We start from the raw sequence: 23,408 nt of genomic DNA, 5'->3' as shown, positions 1-23,408 counted from the left end.
ATAAAAAGGAAGTCTAAGTCTAAATATTATGCCTTGTTATGTCATATTTAAATTTCTCCTCCATGATTGCTACCATACGTGTGCTACATTGATAACTATAAATCTGTGAATACTGCGATTATTGACAGCCACGTAAATGTGACTTTATCATAAAGCACAATGCTGTCTCATCGACTTGTACTGGTTGACTGCCGTAAGATGGCGGCTATGTTGACGTCGCAAGTACAGGCGCTGTGGGGTCTTTAGATGTCTATGTAATGTCACAGTAAGAAAAACATTGCAACACATAAAATGCTTGTATGCCTAGCTTTTTGTGTGTATAGATGTTTTAGAATGAAACACAAAACACTGCAAACTGCTAGCAAATAAGTGCAACGGAAATAATTATTTTTTATGAAGTTCTTGATTTTTTTTTCCAATATTTATTTATATATATAGTAGTTCCTCTGTGTTAGTGCTTATGCTATATATTTATAAATATTTTTTCCCCTAAATTAAATTTTTGTCCTCATAATATGACAACTTTTATGTTGTAAAATTTAGTTTTAAACAATTAAAAAAAAAATATATATATATATATATATATATATATATTCAGACAATTTTTTTTTTCGTAAATAACAGCTTTAACTTTATAATATGGTAACTTTCATCTTGTAAAATGGACATGGTTTCCTACAAAAGTTAGATTCCCCCCCCCCCCCCCAAATACTACGACTTTTCTTCTCATAAATTACAGTTTTGACTTCATAATATAACAACTCTCATCTTGTAAAATTATGATTTCTTATCAAATGTGGACTTTTTTTTTCCTGATATTAAGTTTTTTCTTTCTTGTAAATGACAGCTTTTTCTCATGATACAACAACTTTTCTTATAAAATGTGGATTTTTTCCGTAACATTCTGACTTTTTTTCTCCTAAATTACACTTATTTCAGCTGACAACATTTATCTTGTCAAATTGCGATGTCTTAAAAAATAGAAGATTTTTTTGCAAAATTCTGACTTGTTCACCAAGTAGACGCCTGACGCGAGGCACCCTTTTTGTGTAGATATATGTTTTAGAATGAAACACAAAACACTGCAAACTGCTAGCAAATAAGTGCAAGAAAAATTCCGATGATTTTTTATGATGTGTTTGATATTTTTTTTCCAATATGTATTTATATATATATATATATTTAAATATATAGTAGCTCCTCTGCGTTAGTGCTTATGATATATATGTATATATATTAATATATTTTTTTCCCCCTAAATTACAGTTTTTCCCTCATAAAATGAACACTTTTGTTGTAATTTTTTTTTTTTTTTAACAATTAAAAAAAAAAGTTATATTCAGACTTTATTTTTTTTTGTAAATAACAGCTTTAACTTCATAATATGGTAACTTTTATCTTGAAAACTGGAGAGGATTCCCAATAAAAGTTTGATTTTTTCCCCCAAATACTACCACTTTTCTTCTCAAAAATTACAGTTTTAACTTCATAATATAACAACTCTCATTTTGTAAAATTATGATTTGTTTTAAAATGTGGACTTTTTTTTTCCTGATATTAAGTTTTTTCTTTCTTGTAAATGACAGCCTTTTTCTCATAATACAACAACTTTCATCATGTTGCTATGGTTTCTTATAAAATGTGTATTTTTTCCGAAACATTGACTTTTTTTCTCCTAAATTACACTAATTACCGCTGACAACATTTATCTTGTAAAATTGCAAAGTCTTAAAAAATAATTTATATATATTTATTCATATGTATAGTAGTTCCTCTGCGTTATATGTTTATATTTATTAATATTTTTTTTCTCCCTAAATTAGTTTTTTCCTCATAATATGGCAACTGTTGTGTTTGTTTTTTTTAAACAATTACAATTTAAAAAAAATATTCAGACCTTATTTTTTGGGGTAAATAACTGTCAAGACTAGGACTATGATGTGGTTTGTTTTCCCGTGGTGCAAAGCGACTGGACCGGACACGACGTGAAGGTAATGACATCTTTTAATTTTAACTCAAAAGCTCCAAAAAGGGTATAGACAAAAGGCGCACACAGTGGAGGTACAAAACTTGGCTATGAAAACAAAAACTAGCACAAAGGCAGAACTGTGGACAAAAAAACGAAAACACTTACTGTGACAAGGAACGAGCATGAAAAAGAGCAGCATGAACTATGGCCTGGTCAGATTAGCAAGGGTATCTGGAGTGCAGAGCATGAATGTGATGTCGCCAGGCTGACATCCTGGCAACTATCGGCTTAAATAATACAGACATGATTGACAACAGGTGTGCGAGTGCAAAACGTGAAACAGGTGAAACTAATGGTCGTCATGGTGACAAGACAAACAAGAGTGCACAAAGAGTCCAAAAACCAAACCGAACATAACCAAAACAAAACATGATCACACAGACATGTCAATAACAGCTCTAACTTCATAATATGGTAACTTTCATCTTGAAAACTGGAGATGATTTCTAATAAAAGTTATATTTTATTCCCCCCAAATACTATGACTTTTCCTCTCGTAAATTACAGTTTTAACTTCATAATATAACAACTCTGATCTTGTAAAATGATGATTTTTTTATAAAATGTTCCATCCATCCATTTTCTACCGCTTGTCTCTTTTAGGGTCGCGGGGGGTGCTGGAGTCTATCTCAGCTGCATTCGGACGGAAGGCGGTGTACACCCTGGACAAGTCGCCACCTCATCCCTGGGCTTTATAAAATGTTTACTTTTTTAATGATATTAAGTTTTTTTCTTTCTTGTAAACGACAGCTTTTTCTCATAATACAACAACTTGCATCATGTTGCTATGGTTTGCCATAAAAAATATTTTTTTCGTAATATTCTGACTTTTTTTAAATCTAAATTACACTCAGCTGACAACTAGGGATGTCCGATATAGGCTTTTTGCCGATATCCGATATTCCGATATTGTCCAACTCTTTAATTACCGATACCGATATCAACCGATACCAATATCAACCGATATATGCAGTCTTGGAATTAACACATTATTATGCCTAATTTGGACAACCAGCTATGGTGAAGATAAGGTACTTTTTAAAAATAATAATAAAATAAGATAAATAAATTAAAAACATTTTCTTGAATAAAAAAGAAAGTAAAACAATATAAAAACAGTTACATAGAAACTAGTAATTAATGAAAATTAGTAAAACTAACTGTTAAAGGTTAGTACTATTAGTGGACCAGCAGCACGCACAATCATGTGTGCTTACGGACTGTATCCCTTGCAGACTGTATTGATATATATTGATATATAATGTAGGAACCACAATATTAATAACAGAAAGAAACAAACCTTTTGTGTGAATGAGTGTAAATGAGGGAGGGAGGTTTTTGGGGTTGGTGCACTAATTGTAAGTGTATCTTGTGTTTTTTTATGTTGATTTAATAAAAAAACAAAACAAAAAAAACGGTACAATTATAAAAAAACGATACCGATAATTTCCAATATTAAATTTTAACGCATTTATCGGCCGATAATATCGGCAGGCAACTGACAACATTTATCTTGTAAAATTGCGATGTCTTAAAAATGTTTTAAGATTTCTTTGGAAAATTCATACTTTTTTTTCTTTCTCATAATACATGTTTCTTTCATACTCTATTTCAGAGCACATGTACGTTACACCCCAAGTTAATAGTGTAAAAAAGTACATGTTAACTTTGCTAACAAGTGAGGACGCCTGTGGAGTTTTACTTGTTTGAATGTGAGTCGTCTTACTTCCCCTAACTTCCTGTCTGTATTTTTCTGACTTTCATGATGAGAGTTGAGGAGCAGCAGTTGCACTAATTGCGTTTGCAGGTCCAGTGTGGGCGAGCCATCAGCGCCTCAGGTGGATCGCCACTTCTAAGAAGACAAGCGTCCTGCTGCTGGAAATGTTCTGAATAGCTTTGAAGGCAACTGGAGAGCAAGAGACCTTTAAATTTCTCCTTAAGAATTTGAGTCCGCAGCATGTGTAAAAGTGTGTGTGTGTGTGTGTGTGTGTGTGTGCAGACAGTTATAATAGCACCTCATTAGAAGTGGGTAATTTATGCAGGAAAATAGCCACTTGCTGGAGAAGATAACAATGAATCACATTAACCTTTTAGCTTGAGACGCTCTAAGAGACGGACCGTGCAAACAATGTTGACGGTGGAACCTTCTGGAAACTTTTTAGCCCAAAGCCAAGAAAGTGAGGCTGAACTGTAATAAGACAGCACTTTTTAAACGTACCCCTCGCCAAGGCTGAAGAAAAACCTCCCTATTAAGAACACAACCACATGATGTTATAACAAGTCAACAGGTGGCGCTATACTGTAGTTCCTAACCATTTTGGGGAAAGACACAACAGATAAAAGCATGTTGGTGTGTGTGTGTGTGTGTGTGTGTGTGTGTGTGTGTGTGTGTGTGTGTGTGTGTGTGTGTGTGTGTGTGTGTGTGTGTGAGTGTGTGTGTTCTTGTATTTGTACCCTTCTTGAGACATCAACAAGGAAAAGTGCCTTCCATATGAGGACCGGTGAACAATTTAGGACCGAAATCATGGTCCCAATACGGAAAACTATTGCATCTAATAGAGAGTCCGTGAACATTGCTCCAAAGTCAGGCTTTGTTGTTGATTTAACGTGCACACAAAAGTAAACATTGACAGGTGCAAAGGCAGCAATATATGATAAAACTAGACGGCATCTAAGAAGGACTTCCCTAACCTGACTCTCGCCAGATCCTTGTAGTCCGTTGAGCTCCACAAGGATCTGGGCTCGAAGGCATTGCAAACTGCATCCAGATAGCATAAAATAATGAACCAATCAGTATCGCCTGGCGGGGTTTCATAGATGTGACGTAGCGCCAAAGCGACTGTTTGATTCAAACAACAATGGCGGCACGCAGCCCTCGCTGGGTCTTGTGCTGACATCGATTCTGCTATTGCAACTGTTTTGTCGAATCGATCAAATATCCATTCTTTAAAAGATGAACAGAGAACGGTTTTGAAGGCATTTATTGGTGGCAAAGATGTTTTGGCTCTTCTTCCGACCGGGTTTGGATTTCAGCGTCACGGGTTGATTTCGATGTGAGTGGTTGAAGTAGCACGTCATTCAAGATAACGGACAAGTAGTTCATCCGATCACATACAATGATTTTTTTTACAAGGCCCCGCCTTCTGGTAATGAACCAATCAGGATCGTCGGGCGTGCTTTCACAGATGTGACGTAGCACCGAAGCGACTAACAATGGTGGCACGCAGCCCTCGCTGCTATTGCAACTGTTTTGTCGAATCTATCGAATATTAATTCTCTAAAAGATAAACAGAGAATTTTTCGCTCTGTTGTTATCTAATATGTTGGCTGTTCTGTTTTGGATTTCGCAGCGTCGCTCTAATCAGCGTCACGGGTTGATGTCGATGTGAGTGGTTGAAGTAGCACGTCATTCAAGATAACGGACAAGGGGTTTATCCAATCACATACAATTATTTTTTTACAAGGCCCCGCCTTCTGAAATACATCTCCTATTGAGAACTCCCAGATCCTTGTGTGGAGCTCAGCGAACTACAAGGATCTGACGAGAGTCAGGTTAGGATTTCCCTATTAATCCCCGACTTCCGGTGCTGACGTTAGACAACCCGCGTCCCATATGTGACCGTAGGATGAGCAAATACACTACGGTACTAAGACTATAGTGGCCATTAACAGTTAGCTTCTACAGCTGGGTTGCCCAAAGTGCGGCACAGGGGACATCTGTGGTCCGTGACTCGTTTGTCATCGGCCTTAAGCACACTACAAAAAACAAAAAAATTGAGATCTTATTTGCACCCCTGGTGGTGAAATCTATCAAAATTAGGGTGGTCCCAAAAAGGAGGGATTTTTCAAATTGACTGTGTGTCGGTTTTAAAAGGGCTCCCCCTCTGGTCAACATATGAAATAACAAGTGTGTGTAAAAATTTAAAGTGCTCCCCCTCTGGCCAAAATATGTAATAACAAGTGTGTGTGTGTAAGAAATTGAAATGCACCACCTTTGGCCAAAATTCATTTAAAAAATAAAATGAATATGTATATAGAGACATACTGTAATAACTTGAAGTAAATCATGAAGATTAAAAATAATTAAAAACAAAAAATTCAAAAAAATAAAATAAAATACTTAAGGCAGTCTTTTTCTCACAATGTGTCGACTTCTTTCTTATAAAATTGGGAACAATTTCTCATATGTTTTCTGTTTCTGTAATATTGCAATCTTTTCTCGTTAAAAATTATGACTTTTTTATGTAAAATTATTACTTTTTAATGCAAAATGGTGACATTTCATATACAATTCTGACTTTTATCACAATATTGCCAACTTTTTTGTTGTTCTTGTAAAATAGTGACATTTTTGGAGTAAAATTATGAATTTTGTCATAATTTTGCAATGTAAAATTCCAATTATTATAGTATTGCCAACATTTTAAAGTTTTTTTTTATAAAATTGTGACTTTTGTTGGGTAAAATTACGACTCTTTTAATAAAATTGCCAACATTTTAAGCTTTTCTTGTAAAATTGCGACTGTTATTTAGTAAAATTCCAACTTTTACATAATATTTCACAAATGTTCCGTTTTTCTTGTAATATTTGGACTTGTGTTGAGTAAAATGACGACTTTTATTATAATACTGCCAAAATTCTAACTTTTTCTTGTGAAACACAATTTCACATTTTTTCACAACTGAAATTGTGACCTTTTTGTGAAATTCCAACTAATTTTTCACAAGAAGCTTTTTTATGTTTGCATAGTATGTATATATCATTAATGTTGTAAATACACATTTTTATATATCTAGAAAAGGTGGTCTTAAAGAGGTAGGCATTTTTTTCGGAGGTCTCAAGACGGTAACAAATACAAGAATGTGTGTGTGGGCGTGTGCGTGTGGGTGTGTGGGTGTGTGTGTGTGTGTGTGTGTGTGTGTGTGTGTGTGTGTGTGTGTGTGTGTGTGTGAGAGAGATAGAGAGAGAGAGAGAGAAAGAGACAGAGAGAGAGAGAGAGAGAGAGAGAGAGAGAGAGAGAGAGAGAGAGAGAGAGAGAGAGAGAGAGAGAGAGAGAGAGAGAGAGAGAGCAAGACATTCAGGATGCAACAGAATAATACATAAGGAAGTCCAGTGTCACTGATGGCTTGAGACGTTTACTTACAGGTAATAAGAGTAGGAATAAGCATGTCTTCTGAGGCATGGTGACGATGAGGCCGATGAAGAAGAAGAAGAAGAAGGACACAACATTTAGTTAATTGATTAGTGAAGGGAATCGTCCTTTCTCGGATTTAATTCATGAGCCAAAACATCCTTAAAAAGCTTTTTGTGTGTCCACAAGTGCAGATCTAAATACTAATATTGTACCATTATAACAAATAAGGTGGAATAATGGTCAATGTTTATTTTGGTTGATGATGCCTTCATTTCTTTTGGGACTATTGTTGGTAAATATGTGCAAACATATAGAATTAGGATTAAAATTATGGCAAATGTATTTAACATGATATGATATTTAAAGGTTATTGCTAAATCTTATATTGTTGTATACATTGTCAAATGTTAGCTTTTAATCCAGAATGTATCTCTTTATTCATATAAGGTTAATTGACTTCATATTTATTAATGTAAATATTATTTTAAATGTACTGTATTTATCTATTATGGATTATTTATATATTTATTAGGGCTGTCAAATGATTGAAATATTTAATCGCGATTAATCGCATTTTGTTCATAGTTAACTCTAAATTAATTGCGATTAATCGCAAAAAAATATACTTTTTCATCATTATTAAGTGTACCCTAGGCAGATCATTTTAAAGTTTTTAATACCATGACTGGACAATTACTTTGCTTTACTGAAATGTTTTTAAACATTATGCTTTTTGAAACAGCTCAACACGAAAATAATATAAACACGTTTTTAAAGAGAATTAAAAAAAAAAAACAGCAGTGCCTTGGTGTCTTGCCAGATGTTCTATTTTGGAGGAATACATCATTTGTATTCCTGCTTTAGGGGCACTTGTATTAAGAGGAGAGGAGCTACACTTCCATGTTTAGATAGCAGTTTCACGCATTACTAACACAAAATGTGGATTGTTACAATCATGCTTTGATTGTCTAAGATGTTAAGAGATATTTTGTCTCCACAATTGAATGTTTCTGATATTCAGTACTTAGTAGTAGTAGTTTATTTTGGACATGTTAACATTGAAGCAAAATAAAACAATTATGGAAAAATTAAATAATCTTGATAACATTACAGTAAGGTACAGAAATAGAAACAAATATTTCACAATGAAAACATATACAAAATAAAAACAATAGATAATGGTTAGGTTTTTTCATATTCAAAAAGGAGTAGGAAGAAGTGAAACTTATTTACTCCCACCCCTTATTTTTTTAAATCAAATAACTAGCTTTCTTATCATCATTATTATTATATACAATAATACATTTACCGGTCTTATTACAATATTTTATCAATAATCTTTTACCCACATTACTCACTTTTCTTTCGCACAAACATACAGTACATACGTACAATACACACATACTGTATATAATCACATGAATACAAGTACTAATTGACGGTAACACCAACTAATAACAAGTAAATAACTACCCAAATAATTTGAATAATAATAATAATGTATACACTTTGTGATTGTTAGAAACCCTCATTGAAAATCACATCTTTGTATCATTTTTTTTAAACATAATTATGGTTGGACATTCTTTTAATTCCGCATTCAAACTGTTCCATGATTTAACCCAACATATTGCAATGCAAAAGCTTCTTCGTGTTGTGCGAACATTCTGAATTTTAAGATTGAAATTATCCCTTAAATTATAACCCCTTCCCTTTCAGTGAAAACATTTTGCACATTTCCAAGCAGTGAATTGTTTTTGGCTTTATATGTAATTTGTACTGTTTGTAGTTCCACAATATCTTTACATTCCAATAGTTTTGAATTAAAGAACAATGTATTTGTGTGATCCCTATATCCTGCCTTATTAATGACCCTTATTGCTTTCTTCTGCAGGGTGATGAGTGGTTATAGTGTGCTTATGGAATTATTACCCCAAACTTCTTCACAACAGTGCAACTTAATGGCATTCATATCTCTGCATGACAATGTTTTAACCTTCTCTACCTACTTATTAATAAAATATAATATTCAGCCTGTTAAACATTCTATAATTGCGGACTATCAATCAGAACAGGTTATAAAATAATATACTATTGCAATGGTAATAGAGGGCAATGGCCGGCATCATGCCTGCAGTATTAAACCTAGTCTCAGTAGTAGCGAAGAAGAAGACTCGATTGTTCAAAGAAAGAACGTCTTCCTCCTTCATATCGCCGCTGCCATTACAATACACTTAACTTCTATCTGCCAGGAAACATTTATTTAGGTAGAACTATCACAGAATATTGATGAAAATCTCTGATAAAAGTGACTTTAGATTTCTTCTCTATCGTCTTTGTTTCTGCCTGAGCTTGTACTCCATCCTACTAAAGCAGTTCGAGTAACAACCTACATTTTATGTTTTTAATGCACTTAACTGTAATCCAAACACGGACGTGAAGCTTATCCTCACTCCAAGCAGCAATGCACGCTCAGCGTTTGCTCCAATGATGTCGTCTCACGGCGATTGAAGGTAAAATTATCTTGTCTTGTCCAGAGAATGACTTGCCATGGCTTTGGATCTGAGATTTCCATCAGGTCTTTCTTTCTTTGTGCATTTCTGATAGCTATTTTCGAGCCTGTGGCTCAATAGTAACTATACGCCATTACACATTTTCCCAAACTATGGAATGGGCCGAGGGTCCAAAATGTTAATTTAAGCCTACTCAGAGGCCTTGTGGTTAGAGTGTCCGCCCTGAGATCGGTAGGTCGTGAGTTCAAACCCCGGCCGAGTCATACTAAAGACTATAAAAATGGGACCTATTACCTCCCTGCTTGGCACTCAGCATCAAGGGTTGGAATTGGGGGTTAAATCACCAAAATGATTCCCGAGCACGGCCACCGCTGCTGCTCACTGCTCCCCTCACCTCCCAGGGGGTGGAACAAGGGGATGGGTCAAATTTCACCACACCTAGTGTGTGTGTGACTATCAATGGTACTTTAACTTTTAACTTTTAAAAAGAAATATTGCCGTTAAAGGAACTTGTAGTTAACGCGTTATTATTGCGTTAACTTTGACAGCCCTTATATTTATCAGTTAATTTTAACACTTTGTTTTCTGCTTCTTCGCTGCATAAGCCACCTATAGTATGTATTATTACCCAATGTGAATGGGGAACATATTCACCATTAATTAGTTACTTATTAACATACAAATTAGTAACATATTGGCTCTTATTTAGTCATTCTTAAGTACTCATTAATGCCTTATTCTGCATGGCCTTATTATACAACCAATAAGCCACTGACTAAGAGTCTTCCCTAAATAACCTCAGAGTTATTGCTTATTAGTAACCCTAACCCTAACCCTAACCCTTATATGTTCCCCTAGTATCCAAATAACTCTAAATTAAGTATTTGTTACTTTAATAGGCAACTAATTAATGGTGAATATGTTCCCCATACTAAAGTGTTAGCAAAAATAGTACAGATGTCCGATAATATCGGCCTGCCGATATTATCGGCCGATAAATGTTTTAAAATGTAATATCGGAAATTATCGGTATCATTTTTTTTATTATCGGTATCGGTTATTTTATTTTTATTTATTTTTAATTTTTTATTAAATCAACATAAAAAACACAAGATACACTTACAATTAGTACACCAACCCAAAAAACCTCCCTCCCCCATTTATACTCATTCACACAAAAGGGTTGTTTCTTTCTGTTATTAATATTCTGGTTCCTACATTATATATCAATATATATCAATACAGTCTGCAAGGGATACAGTCCGTAAGCACACATGATTGTGCGTGCTGCTGGTCCACTAATAGTACTAACCTTTAACAGTTAATTTGACTAATTTTCATTAATTACTAGTTTCTATGTAACTGTTTTTATATTGTTTTACTTTCTTTTTTATTCAACAAAATGTTTTTAATTTATTTATCTTATTTTATTTTATAATTTTTTTTAAAAAGGACCTTATCTTCACCATACCTGGTTGTCCAAATTAGGCATAATAATGTGTTGATTCCACGACTGTATATATAGCGGTATCGGTTGATATCGGTATCGGTAATTAAGAGTTGGACAATATCGGAATATCGACAAAAAGCCATTTTCGGACATCCCTAAAAAATAGTAATATTCAACAATTTGGGGACATTTTAATTATCTTTAAAGCCAAACAAAACATGGATGATGTTTTTTTGTTTGTTTTTTTACTTTTTTTGCTCAAATATTTCAATTAACTGTAGTAAAATGTAACTTTTTTTTAAAACTGTTGACCCTTTTGATTAGATCATGTCACAGGTTTACATTAGTTTAAAAAAAACTAATTGTATGCAAATGTGTACTTATTGACAACTGGGACATCATTTGATCAGAGGGCCTTCAAATTATTAAAATTAACATAAAAAACATTACGTTTTTGGTATTTTTGTTTCGGGCTGAAGTTGATTGAGAGATTTCAGCAAAAAAAAAAAAGGATCAAGTTGTTTTGAAAAATGAAATCAAATATTTGGTTTTGGGGTATCGTGGAATAATAGCCAATGTATTGTACACCTGTGAAATAATTTGACATTGAAAGTTTAAACTTTAACATTACAAAAACACTCCTAGGAAAAGAAACATGTACAAAGGAAGTAAACAAGAAAATCTATGGCCAAAAATACAGGAAAAAAAAACCAGCCTTTGTCCCCTGAGGGTCTAACACAGGAAGTTAATGTCAGTTACTGCTGAGACCTGGAGATATACGATTAGAGCATTAAATAAGATCTGCTTCTTCCTACTCCTTTTTGGACACGTTAAGTTATGTGACATTCGTCCGTGTCACTTTGTTAAGCACGTCTGAAACAAATGAAAGCATTATCACAAAAAAAAAAAAATAAAGCAAAATAATAGATGTTTATCTGTTAGAGAAGGAGAGGAGCACATCTGACAGCTTCAGTGCACCCGCTGAGAGAGATGGAAAGAAGAGCAAAAGAAGACGAGATGAAAGGAGAGATGAATGTGTGGTGTGATGACAGGTTGGAATGATCGATCCGTACCTCCATTGCCAAGAGCACGCACACACACACACACACACACACACACACACACATGCACACAATGAGACTGCCTCTCTAATACAGGTAAAAAATCAACAACAGACAACAACAACAAAAATCACAAATTCCCCAGCGGATCAGCTTCCTCTTTTTGCCAATATTGGCCAGAATGGTCCTCATCTACTTTGACTGACACTCGGTGAGAGCTTTTTACCAACATTCTTCTTCTCAGGATGTTAATAAAGTTCACTGCGCCCCCAGCGTCGCTGTAAAAGCTGCAGCTGTTAAAACTGCTCATAAATATTAATATGGTGTAGACAAAACCACTCAACCATGTTCTGTATGTGCGTGCGTGCGTGCGTGCGTGCGTGTGTGTGTGTGTGTGTGTGTGTGTGTATGTGTGTGTGTGTGTGTGTGTGTGTGTGTGTGTGTGTGTGTGTGTGTGCGTGTGTGTGAAATGAAGACGAAGAATGAAATTAGTGACACAGCAGGCAGCTAAAAAAACTTAACTCCTTTTTCCCATCAACAAGCAAGATAATACTAAAAGTCACAAATAACGAAGGTAATTACTGAATAAGTGGACGTTCTTTTTGAAATTGCTCAAGCTGGAAGGAAAATGTGTGATCATGAAATAAGTAGGATTATTTAGTGACTCGGAACATTGTTAGTGTGAATTATTTGATGATTGAATTATAATGTGGGAACATTTATTTCAATGGTAATTTTTGGGGGAGCGAAAATGTGGAATTCCTGGGAAAAACAGGAATCTGGGTAATGTTGAAAAACACAAAGCCTGAAAGTTGAAAAATGTGGAAGAAGCAATAATTCTTAACTGTGGTGACCCGATCCGATTTTAACATCGGATATTGGTCTGATTTAAGCAAAAAAAAAAAAAAAATCAGTATCAGATTATATTGGCTTGCATGTAAAATGTCCTGCTGCATGTTCACTTGTGCAAAGCTGGACAGCCAGTTGACATGTAAATGTTCTCCAATAAACACACAAGGTGGTCATTTACAAAATGTAAACACGGTAAACTGTAGTCTAATAGGAGCTAGCAGCGACACAACAGACACGTAATAATAATTGAATAATATTGCAGTCTAAAACAGCACATTTGTCAATATAAACAAGTATCAAATAACTATAGTTGCATATTAATAACACATACAAAGTCTCCAAAGGAGAAGCATATAAAAAATATCCAGTAACAAACGTGTCCGCATCATTTCACTTCCTGTGCTGTGAGTTTAACTTCATGAATTAGCCCAACACTTGGTGTTGCCAAGAAAAACAGCATAATTCCATTCCGGACAGTTTTTTAAACCTACCCATCATTCTCTGTTTGACACTTGGTCACACCTTTTCTAACATTCCACTAGGGTTGTACGGTATATCGGTATTAGTATAGTACCGCAATTCTAATGAATCATATTCGGTACTGTACCGCCTCTAAAAAGTACCGGTCATCCCCCAATCCCCCCAAGTTGTCTTGTATGTTCACTATTTTATTTAAGAACAAACTTGCAATAATAAACATATGTTTAATGTACCCTAAGATTTGTTTGTTAAAATAAAGCCAATAATGCAATTTTTTGTGGTCCCCTTTATTTAGAAAAGTACCGAAAAGTATCAAAATAATTTTAGTACCGGTACCAAAATATTGGTATTGGGACAACACTACTTTCTACACTACAACATAATACAATTATGTATAACTCAGTATTGGGCAATACTCAAGGCTTTAATATCGTTATGATATCGGAAGTGAAAACGTTGTATCGGGACAGCCTTAATTCTTAAGATGAAAGGGGATTTTTTTTATGATAGACAATGTATAATTTAGGAGAAGTTGAGAGTTTTTTGTACAGTATGTGGAAAATTGTTAATCTCAATGTCCTGAATGAGCTGAATGTTTTCACATTGGAATGGTTTGACAAATGTACAAAATGTAGAATTCGTAAAAATTGTTGATCACAGAAAATGTGGAATTATGGGAAATGTGGGCATTTTGGGCGGCAATCTTTCAGTAAATGGCCAGCATGGTGTGAATGACACATTACATAGTTCGAAGGGGTTGAGCGTGAATAAAAATACGCACTTGGATTGTTTCCCTGTCTTCCAGAATTTCCCGAAGGACAGTGCGGCGAAGACACAACAAACTCCCTTCTTGTCTCTCATGGACACACACCTGTTGTTGTTGACTTTGGACTAGCGACTGCACGACACCAAGGCCGCGGAATAGAGACACGCTGCAGGCTTACACACACACATGCATCCACAAAAAATATACGCTACACACACATACCCCAACCCACCGTCCAACGCCCTTGACGCAAATCCCTTAGGGGTGATGGACGGATGGGCAGCACCTGAAGAGCTGCAGCCTGCCACCGTGGCCCCCACTCCCTCCCCTTTGTTGCTAGTCTCGAGATGTTGTAATATGTATATGTGCTTTGCTATGGAGGTTTTTCCCACTCCAGACTGGGCTCCTAAGGGGGCCCAGTCTAGATTGTATTTTTTACTCATCCTCCCCCAGCGTTGACCTTTTTCCCATCTTTTACAGGGCGCCTTGTGGCGATCGATCAGCGTTCCTGTTCTGTGTCCCTGTACACTGTTTATTTGTCTAATCTTGAATGGGTTTGTGCTGAAAACAAAGTTCCGTTGTACTTGTGCAATGACAATAAAGACCTACCTACTTACCTACAATAGGAATAATACAATAGAAGAGTTTTGTCGCATAGATACATTCGGTATGTGAGTTTTGATGCCCTGAGCTCAGACATTCCAGAAAAAAATATAGTGCTTCACTTCTTTTTACACTTGTATGACAATTAAAAATGTTAACAGTGACGCACATCCTAGCACTGAGGCAGACAGTAACAACAAAACACGTGCCCTGGCTAGTCCAGGAGAGCAAGAGATGGTGGTGGTCGCTAGGACAACCACAGAGATGCAATTGTCCTTCTTACAAACCAGAGGAGGATGAAAGCCGTTCAAGTGAACACACTTTTAAGTGTGTTCACTTGACCTCACATTGTTGTTGTTAAAAGTGAACTTTAAAAAGTCTCATTTACACACCTGATGTAAATGAGGCATTTTACGAAGAAGTGAGGCGTGTTGCAGTTTCATCACTAAGACAGGCGCATGCTGTCTTAAACCCAAGGTGGCTTGGGTAGACATATTACCTTGGCGAGATATGAGCGCATATTAATGTGACTCCTCCGGGTTGGTTTTTTGCACTTTTGAACTGATGAAGTCTACTCCGATGAGAGGCGAAACGTCTTCTAAGACAGACCAAACAGTCCAGTTGCGATTGATTGAATGCCCTGAGATTACAATGACCTGGATGAATGTGAACATTCATAACATGGCAGTATCTCCAATCAACGAACACACTGACTTATTGTCGTCTAATTATGAAAGTTTGTGAACTGTAACTGTGGAAGAGGGATTGCAATTCAGTTGGCAATATAGTGTCTGTGTATGTGTTTGTATTGGTGTATTGATTATCAGTTAAATCCACCCCAAAACACACACACATTGCACAACCTAAATGGAAAAGCCATCACAATATGGTCTGTTAAAAATGCATACATGTTTATTTTAATGTGAATTAATTAACAGCCAAATTCCACCCCCAACAACAAACACTGACATATGCACTAATCTGGTGTATTACTTTCTGCTTTGAAAGTTTGTGAAACGTAACCATAGAGGAGCGATCACATTATAGTCTGTTACAATGCACATGTTTGTAATGAGAATCGATTATCAGCAGTATCCCCATTCAAAAACACACACAGGTGTGGACTAATTGTTTTATATATATATATATATATATATATATATATATATATATATATATATATATATATATATATATATATATATATATATATATATATATATATAAATAATAAATAAATAAATGATAAATGGGTTGTACTTGTATAGCGCTTTTCTACCTTCAAGGTACTCAAAGCGCTTTGACACTACTTCCACATTTACCCATTCACACACACATTCACACACTGATGGAGGGAGCTGCCATGCAAGGCGCTAACCAGCACCCATCAGGAGCAAGGGTGAAGTGTCTTGCTCAGGACACAACGGACATGACGAGGTTGGTACTAGGTGGGAATTGAACCAGGGACCCTTGGGTCGCGCACGGCCATTCTGCCACTGCGCCAATATATATATATATATATATATATATAGGCTCCAGCGAACCCCCGCGACTCCAAAAGGGACAAGCGGTAGAAAATGGATGGACGGACAAGTGCGTGTGTGTGTGTGTGTGTGTGTGTGTGTGTGTGTGTGTGTGTGTGTGTGTGTGTGTGTGTGTGTGTGTGTTTGAATTGGGGTGGATTTCACTGTGGAGGAGTGATTGCAATTCAGTCAGCAATGTTGTGCGTGTGTATGTGTTTGTATCAATGTACCGATTATCGGTGAAATCCACCCCAATACAAACACACACACACACACACACACACACACACACACACACACACACACACACACACTTGTCCATCCATCCATTTTCTACCGCTTGTCCCTTTTGGGGTCGCGGGGGGACGCTTGAGCCTACCTCAGCTGCATTCAGGGACGTACTTGTGTTCATCCCAAATGTAACTGTACAGGAGCAATCACAATATAGTCTGTTACCGTACAATGCACACATGTTTGTATTGTCAATTGATTATCAGCAGTATCCCCATTCAAAAACACACACAAATACACACACGTGTTGACTAATTGGTGTCTTTCTTTTATGAAAGTTTGTGAAATGTAACTGAGAAGGAGCGATTGCAATTCAGTCGGCAATGTTGTGCGTCTTTATATGTTTGTATCAATACATCCATGCGGACTGGACACTGGCTGAGAGTTAGTGGGCGGCCGAGGGTGGAGTCGGCTCTCTTGGTTGCTTTGTTGGGTCTGCTTCCCCACCCCAGCAAACGATGGCGTGCAACACCGCAGAGGCCACCACAGTGTGTATATGTTTTTTTGTTGTTGTTGTTGTTGTTTTACTTTTGTAGCTGTATGTAGAAATGGCTGGTTACATCAGCTCTGCTCTTTTAATGGCTTGAATGTCCTTTGTGTTCTTTGATGTTTCCCTCTAACACACATGTTTATGTGTGCTATGGCTATGAGGTTTGTTTCCCCTTGGCCTCAGTCTGGACTCCCTCTCCAGGGGCCCAGGCTTAGACTCTCACCTTTTTTTGTAAGGGGCGCCGGAAGTTGGCAGACCCTGTTCTGTCTCCCGGTAATGTTTGTCTGCTCTTGAATGGGATTGTGCTGAGAATCTTAATTTCCCCTCGGGGATTTCTGATTCTGATTAAACGAAATCCACACACACGTTGCACACACACTTGTGTTCACCCCAAACATAACTTTGGAGAAGCGTTCACATTATAGTCTGTAAAAAACGTACATGTTTGTATTGCAAATTGATCATCAGCCAAATTCCCCCCTAATAACATCCAAAGACATGTCTGCACTAATTTGGTGTCTTTCTATTGTCTTCAATGGGGAAAGTCTGTGAAATGTAACCGTAGAGGAGCGATCACGTTGGTCGGCTACGTTACAGTTGTGTGTTTGTGCGCATGACTAGTTTGCAGAGCACGTGCACTCTGATCCTCCTCCCAGCATCACAGGAAACGTCACAAATTGCGCCGCATCAGTGATACAAGTGTGTTGTGTAGCCAGACAAGATGGATGTGAAGGGAAACAAAAAGAGGAGAGGAGCTGATGTTGAGAAGCAAACATACGATACCCCACGCTCAGAGTTCTCCATGTGTGAATCTCTCTATCGGAGCAAGGGCAAGGCAGGTACAGGGCAAGGCAGGAGGGGGCGGAGCCAAAACCAGGAAGCAGGATGGAGAGAGACATAAAAGGGCAAGAGACTTGAGTCAGAGAGGTCATGAGAGTGAGCATACGTCCTTTTTTTTACCCCCGCATTGGTTCAGATTCTTGACAATTTATCTTTCATCATTTCATTTACTGTTGAAAAAAAAACAAAAAATAAAACATTTTAAGCTAACGTGAAAGAAATTCATAATTTCCACATTTGTAGAAAAAAAAAAAAGGAAGTATTTTGCAAGATGTTAATTACAGAATGTGCTGATGTTACACTTTTTTTTTTAACATTATTTCAATGACAGATGACAATTTAAGATTCCAAACCTTGCTTTCTGCCATATTTTGGAACAATAGGAGAGAAACAATTCCTTTTTTATTTTTTTGCGGGCAGGATAAGAACCTCTCAAATGTGAGCTGCTAATTATTCTTGTGGAGAAGCGTGATCATGTGTGTGTGTGTGTTTGACTTTTTTTTTGTACGAATTTTAATTTAGAGTTTGATTGTTTCATTATTGAAGATGTGCAAAGCTGCGATCTAACACAGGCTGTTCAAACTTTTTTCACATACTGAAAAAAACAAAAGGACATGGGGACCATTTAGACCAGGGGTGTCAAACTCATTTTAGCGTGCAGGAAAATGTATTCCCAACTGGGCCGGACTGGTAAAATCATGGCATGATAACTAAACAATAAAGACAACTTCAGATTGTTTTCTTTGTTTAAAAATAGACTAAGTATATTATGGAAATGTACAAATCATAATGGTTTTTTTTCACTTACATATTGCGGGTAATAGTATTCTATCTTCATTTGTCGTTATTTATACTTTCTAAATAAATGATGTAATAATGACCATCAGTCAAATAGGTGGAATTGAGTATGGCACAGTTTTAAAATGTTCTCATTTGTATAAATGTTTTTATCTATCAGAATATAAAATTAATAATACAGAAATCCAATTGCAGGATGTTATTAATGTAATTGACTCATTTTCCTCAACTGATGTACTAACATCATGTGGTTTATTATGTACATATGTAGCATCATTTACAACAAAACGTGTGATTTTGGACTCATTTTAATAATCAAACATGAAGTTAGAAGGGGATACTTTTTATTTCAGCATATTAATGTGTGTCGAGAAAATGTGTTCCCAGTTATAAGTATAACACAAAATGTACCGATTATCAAAAGCATTAATTTGGGTTGGGTAGAAATGTCACAGATTACATTACTAACTACATATTTGACAATGAAAACATGAACGTATGAATCCGCATGCATTATCATTACTGTCCCTAATAAGCAGCGTAAGTACGTAGTGTCCAAACATGGAAGTGTTGCGTTGGTCTTAACACGACACATAGCTCCGCCTCCTCTGAAGTCATGCACGCTCTTGCAGCAGGAGATACAAAGAATTGCTATTGCAACATCCAGAAGACACATTTAGAACAGCAGATTCTTTTATCCAAATTATTTAGCTCATTTTTATACTTGGAAAACTCATCTCGTGGGCTGGATAAAACCTGTTCGCGGGCCTAATTTGGCCCTCGGGCCGTACGTTTGACACCCTGATTTAGACTTTTCTTACTCTCCAACAAGGAATACAAACATCCTTAAGAAGATAACAGTCTTCACCTCATCTTTGCACAATTTGTGACAAACTGTATAATTATTATTGTTATCATAATATAACGAGTGCAATATATGGTATATATGTTCTATCCACCTGGGGATAGGTTGATTGGAAGTGAAGTGAAGTGAATTATATTTATATAGCGCTTTTCTCTAGTGACTCAAAGCGCTTTACATAGTGAAACCCAATATCTAAGTTACATTTAAACCAGTGTGGGTGGCACTGGGAGCAGGTGGGTAAAGTGTCTTGCCCAAGGACACAACGGCAGTGACTAGGATGGCGGAAGCGGGAATCTAACCTGCAACCCTCAAGTTGCTGGCACGGCCGCTCTTTCAACCGAGCTATGCCGCCCCGGGAACACTAATATGGCCCTAGTGTGTGAATGTGAGTGTGAATGTTGTCTGTCTATTTGTGTTGGCCCTGCGATGAGGTGGCGACTTGTCCAGGGTGGACCCCGCCTTCCGCCCGAATGCAGCTGAGATAGGCTCCAGCACCCCCCGCGACCCCAAAAGGGACAAGCGGTAGAAAATGGATGAATGGATGGATGGATGGATGTTCTATCCCAACCCTACTAGAAAAATATGAGGAGATGTGTTTTTTTAGGGCTGTTAAAGTTAACTTTTTACCTCATGCGATTAATCACAACAAATAATCAAGCAGATAAATTGCACCATTTATTTTGAGCAGACATGCACATTTTCATTCAGGTGGAGTACGTTGTTTTACGGTCAGTGATCAGGTCAATGCAAAGATGAGTGAAAAGACTGACTGGGGTGTTGCTATTTCACTTTAAAATACACCTTGACTGGACTTAAGATAAAACTGTGCGCAGGTTATGAGCAAATAAATTAATAAAACATTAGAAAATGTTCTTGTATGACAATTTGGCGGTAAAATTGCATTTCTTTTCAAAGTTGATTTAAATTATGCAAGCAAATAGTGGATGTCAGGTGTAGATTCTCCCTTGGCGTTTGTTTACATTGTGACGCCGGTGAGCTACGGTGTGTAGTGAAGCATGTTTAGCTATTCCTCGTCCTGCAGGGATGATACTTGTAAGAAACGTACTTTATTTGTCGCCATGGAGGCGAGGATTAGTGATTTAGAAGTAGCTAAAACACTGCAGACTGGGGCTGAACTTTAGCCGCTAGCGAGCTAGCCAGGTCTTAAAGCATCTCTTCCTGAGGGCGTTTCAGTGCTATAACTTCACCTTTATCGTTAGTTTTTAAGCCAAAATGCGTCCGTTCTCCCTTTTCTGTCTACACACTGTGTCTGCTTGTAAGTACAAAAATGCTCGTCTGCTCGTAAACCAGCAATGCCACAACGTGACGACGACAAATTGGAAAAATCGGAGGTTAGAGTTATTAGTATCAACATTTTAACTTTTTAATATAATTTCTCTCGTTTTAATTTAGTTTAGTCTTGCAAACCAACTACAGCCACAGGTTTGGGAACTTGGATGTGCTGAGATGAAGGCGATTAGGGCTGGGTAAGGTTTAAACAACACGTGTTTTCCATCACAGTGCAGACGTCGCATCGGCCATGTTTTAGGCAGCCTTCGTTATTTATTTATCGTCTTCTTTTGGATAGAAGTAGAACCTCAGGCGGCCCTCAGGGCCTCCTGGCTGTAGAAACATCACATTCCCATTAAGACTTCACTCGTGTCCAACATTTCTGGTGTGTATGCTTTGTTATTAGCAACATGTCCTGTCTTGCCTGAAAAATAAACTCCAGGAGAAACGCATGTAAATGTCGCTCTGCAAGATTTATCTGACAGTCGTGCGTGCTTGCATCGCAATTTATTTTTCCTTCTTTTTACTCAGGAATAATTGATGTGGTCTGAAAGGGTTGGGAGACATTTTGGATTGAGGGAGAAACAGTGCTAAATGTGTGAAATGTGAAATATGAATGACGCTCTATGATACGGCCAACGTCCTCCCGTCTGGGATACTTTCTGTGCAGGAATACGACACAAAGAACTCTTATCTGCTTCATTCCTCTTTAAAATAAGCCTACTGCCCTCCAGCTGACATCCGACTCTATGCTACACAATAGTCTGTTAGCCTTGTTAGCATCAAATTAGCATAAACCAGGGGTCACCAACCTTTTTGAAACCAAGAGCTACTTCTTGGGTACTGATTAATGCGAAGGGCTACCAGTTTGATACACACTTAAATAAATTGCCAGAAATAGCCAATTTGCTCAATTTACCTTTAACTCTATGTTATTATTAATAATTAATGATATTTATCTTTGTGGAAACACTGATCACCTTAATGATTTCTCACAATAAATATATATAGAAACAGATAAATATCAATATGCAACACTTTATTTTTATATTTTCTCTAAGTGCACATTTTAAGTGTTTATATATATATATATATATATATATATATATATATATATATATATATATATATATATATATATATATAGTCATTTGTAAGTTACATGTAAGTGTGATTTAAACAAGAATAGCTAAATAAATAAATTTATATATACATATATATAAAAATGGGTATTTCTGTCTGTCATTCCGTCGTACATTTTTGTTCCTTTTACGGAAGGTTTTTTGTAGAGAATAAATGATGAAAAAAACACTTAATTGAACGGTTTAAAAGAGGAGAAAACACGAAAAAAATGAAAATTAAATTTTGAAACATAGTTTATCTGTCATGACGCGGAGTCGAACCCACGTTTCCTCTGCAGGCACCTCTCTTAACCCCTCTGCTGGCAGCACACTCAGACAAGCCGCTGCTCGCGCTGAGCACAACACGCCCACACAGCAACAAGCCTGTAAACAATTAATTATCAGCGCACCTGGACTTGACGAGGGGGAGCAGCATAAAGACCAGTGGACCCGAGGAACCTTTGCCAGAACGTCGCGAACCTTCCAGTGAGCATCACGTCTGGCATCCCTTGTTTTCCCAGTGATTTCCTCGCCCTTGTTATGATCTCTCTCTCTCTCTCCGTGTTTTCCCTTGGTTCATACCCTTTTGTATTTTCCACAGTGACTCTCCTGTCCTCCGTGATTGTGCATTGTCACTCGACACCCATCCGGATTCCTGACTGCTCTCCCCGATCCACGACCTCCCTGCTCAGACCCAGACCACGCTGCCCTGCTCTTGCCCACGACCTTTTGCCTGTCCACGAACTGCCTCTTCGCCTTCCCCCTTGGATAACGACGAAAGATACAACAACCCTTGGTAACATTTACATTATTATTACACATAGTCAACACTCATTCACTTTGAGTAGCATACACACGCCACGTATTCATCAAAGGTTTAAAATAAACCTTCTAAACCGCAGTCCTGCCCTGGTTGTCGCCTCCTTCCCTTCTCTGTTACACATTATCTTCAATTTCGACTCTTTAAAATTCAAAATTCAATTGAAAAAAAGAAGAGAAAAACTAGCTAATTCGAATCTTTTTGAAAAAATTTTAAAAAAAATGTATGGAACATCATTAGTCATTTTTCCTGATTAAGATTAATTTTAGAATTTTGATGACATGTTTTAAATAGGTTAAAATCCAATCTGCACTTTGTTAGAATATATAACAAATTGGACCAAGCTATATTTCTAACAAAGACAAATCATTATTCCTTCTAGATTTTCCAGAACAAAAATTTTAAAAGAAATTCAAAGGACTTTGAAATACGATTTTAAATTTGATTCTACAGATTTTCTAGATTTGCCAGAATATTTTTA

At 36.7% G+C, this 23,408-nt stretch overlaps 1 protein-coding gene across 9 annotated transcripts in view; it reads right to left on the bottom strand.

Annotated features, from left to right (window-relative positions):
* ptprt (protein tyrosine phosphatase receptor type T) overlaps positions 1 to 23,408 on the bottom strand; it is a 555,785-nt gene that overhangs the window by 167,931 nt on the left and 364,446 nt on the right. For 3 of the 9 annotated variants that reach the window (XM_061932263.1, XM_061932267.1, XM_061932269.1), the window contains one exon: positions 17,977 to 18,009. The exons of 2 other annotated variants lie outside the window; for them this stretch is intronic. In XM_061932263.1, coding sequence (XP_061788247.1) covers positions 17,977 to 18,009 — 33 coding nt within the window. Of the gene's footprint in view, positions 1 to 7,173; positions 7,204 to 17,976; positions 18,010 to 23,408 lie in introns of all 9 variants that reach the window. 4 more of the 9 variants (XM_061932264.1, XM_061932270.1, XM_061932272.1 and 1 more) reach the window with 3 other exon arrangements.

Source organism: Nerophis lumbriciformis, linkage group LG38, assembly GCF_033978685.3.
Source record: "Nerophis lumbriciformis linkage group LG38, RoL_Nlum_v2.1, whole genome shotgun sequence".
Classification (NCBI taxonomy): Eukaryota; Metazoa; Chordata; class Actinopteri; order Syngnathiformes; family Syngnathidae; genus Nerophis; species Nerophis lumbriciformis.
The sequence above is the reverse complement of the archived record's forward strand: the minus strand, read 5'-3'. Positions and strand labels throughout refer to the sequence as shown.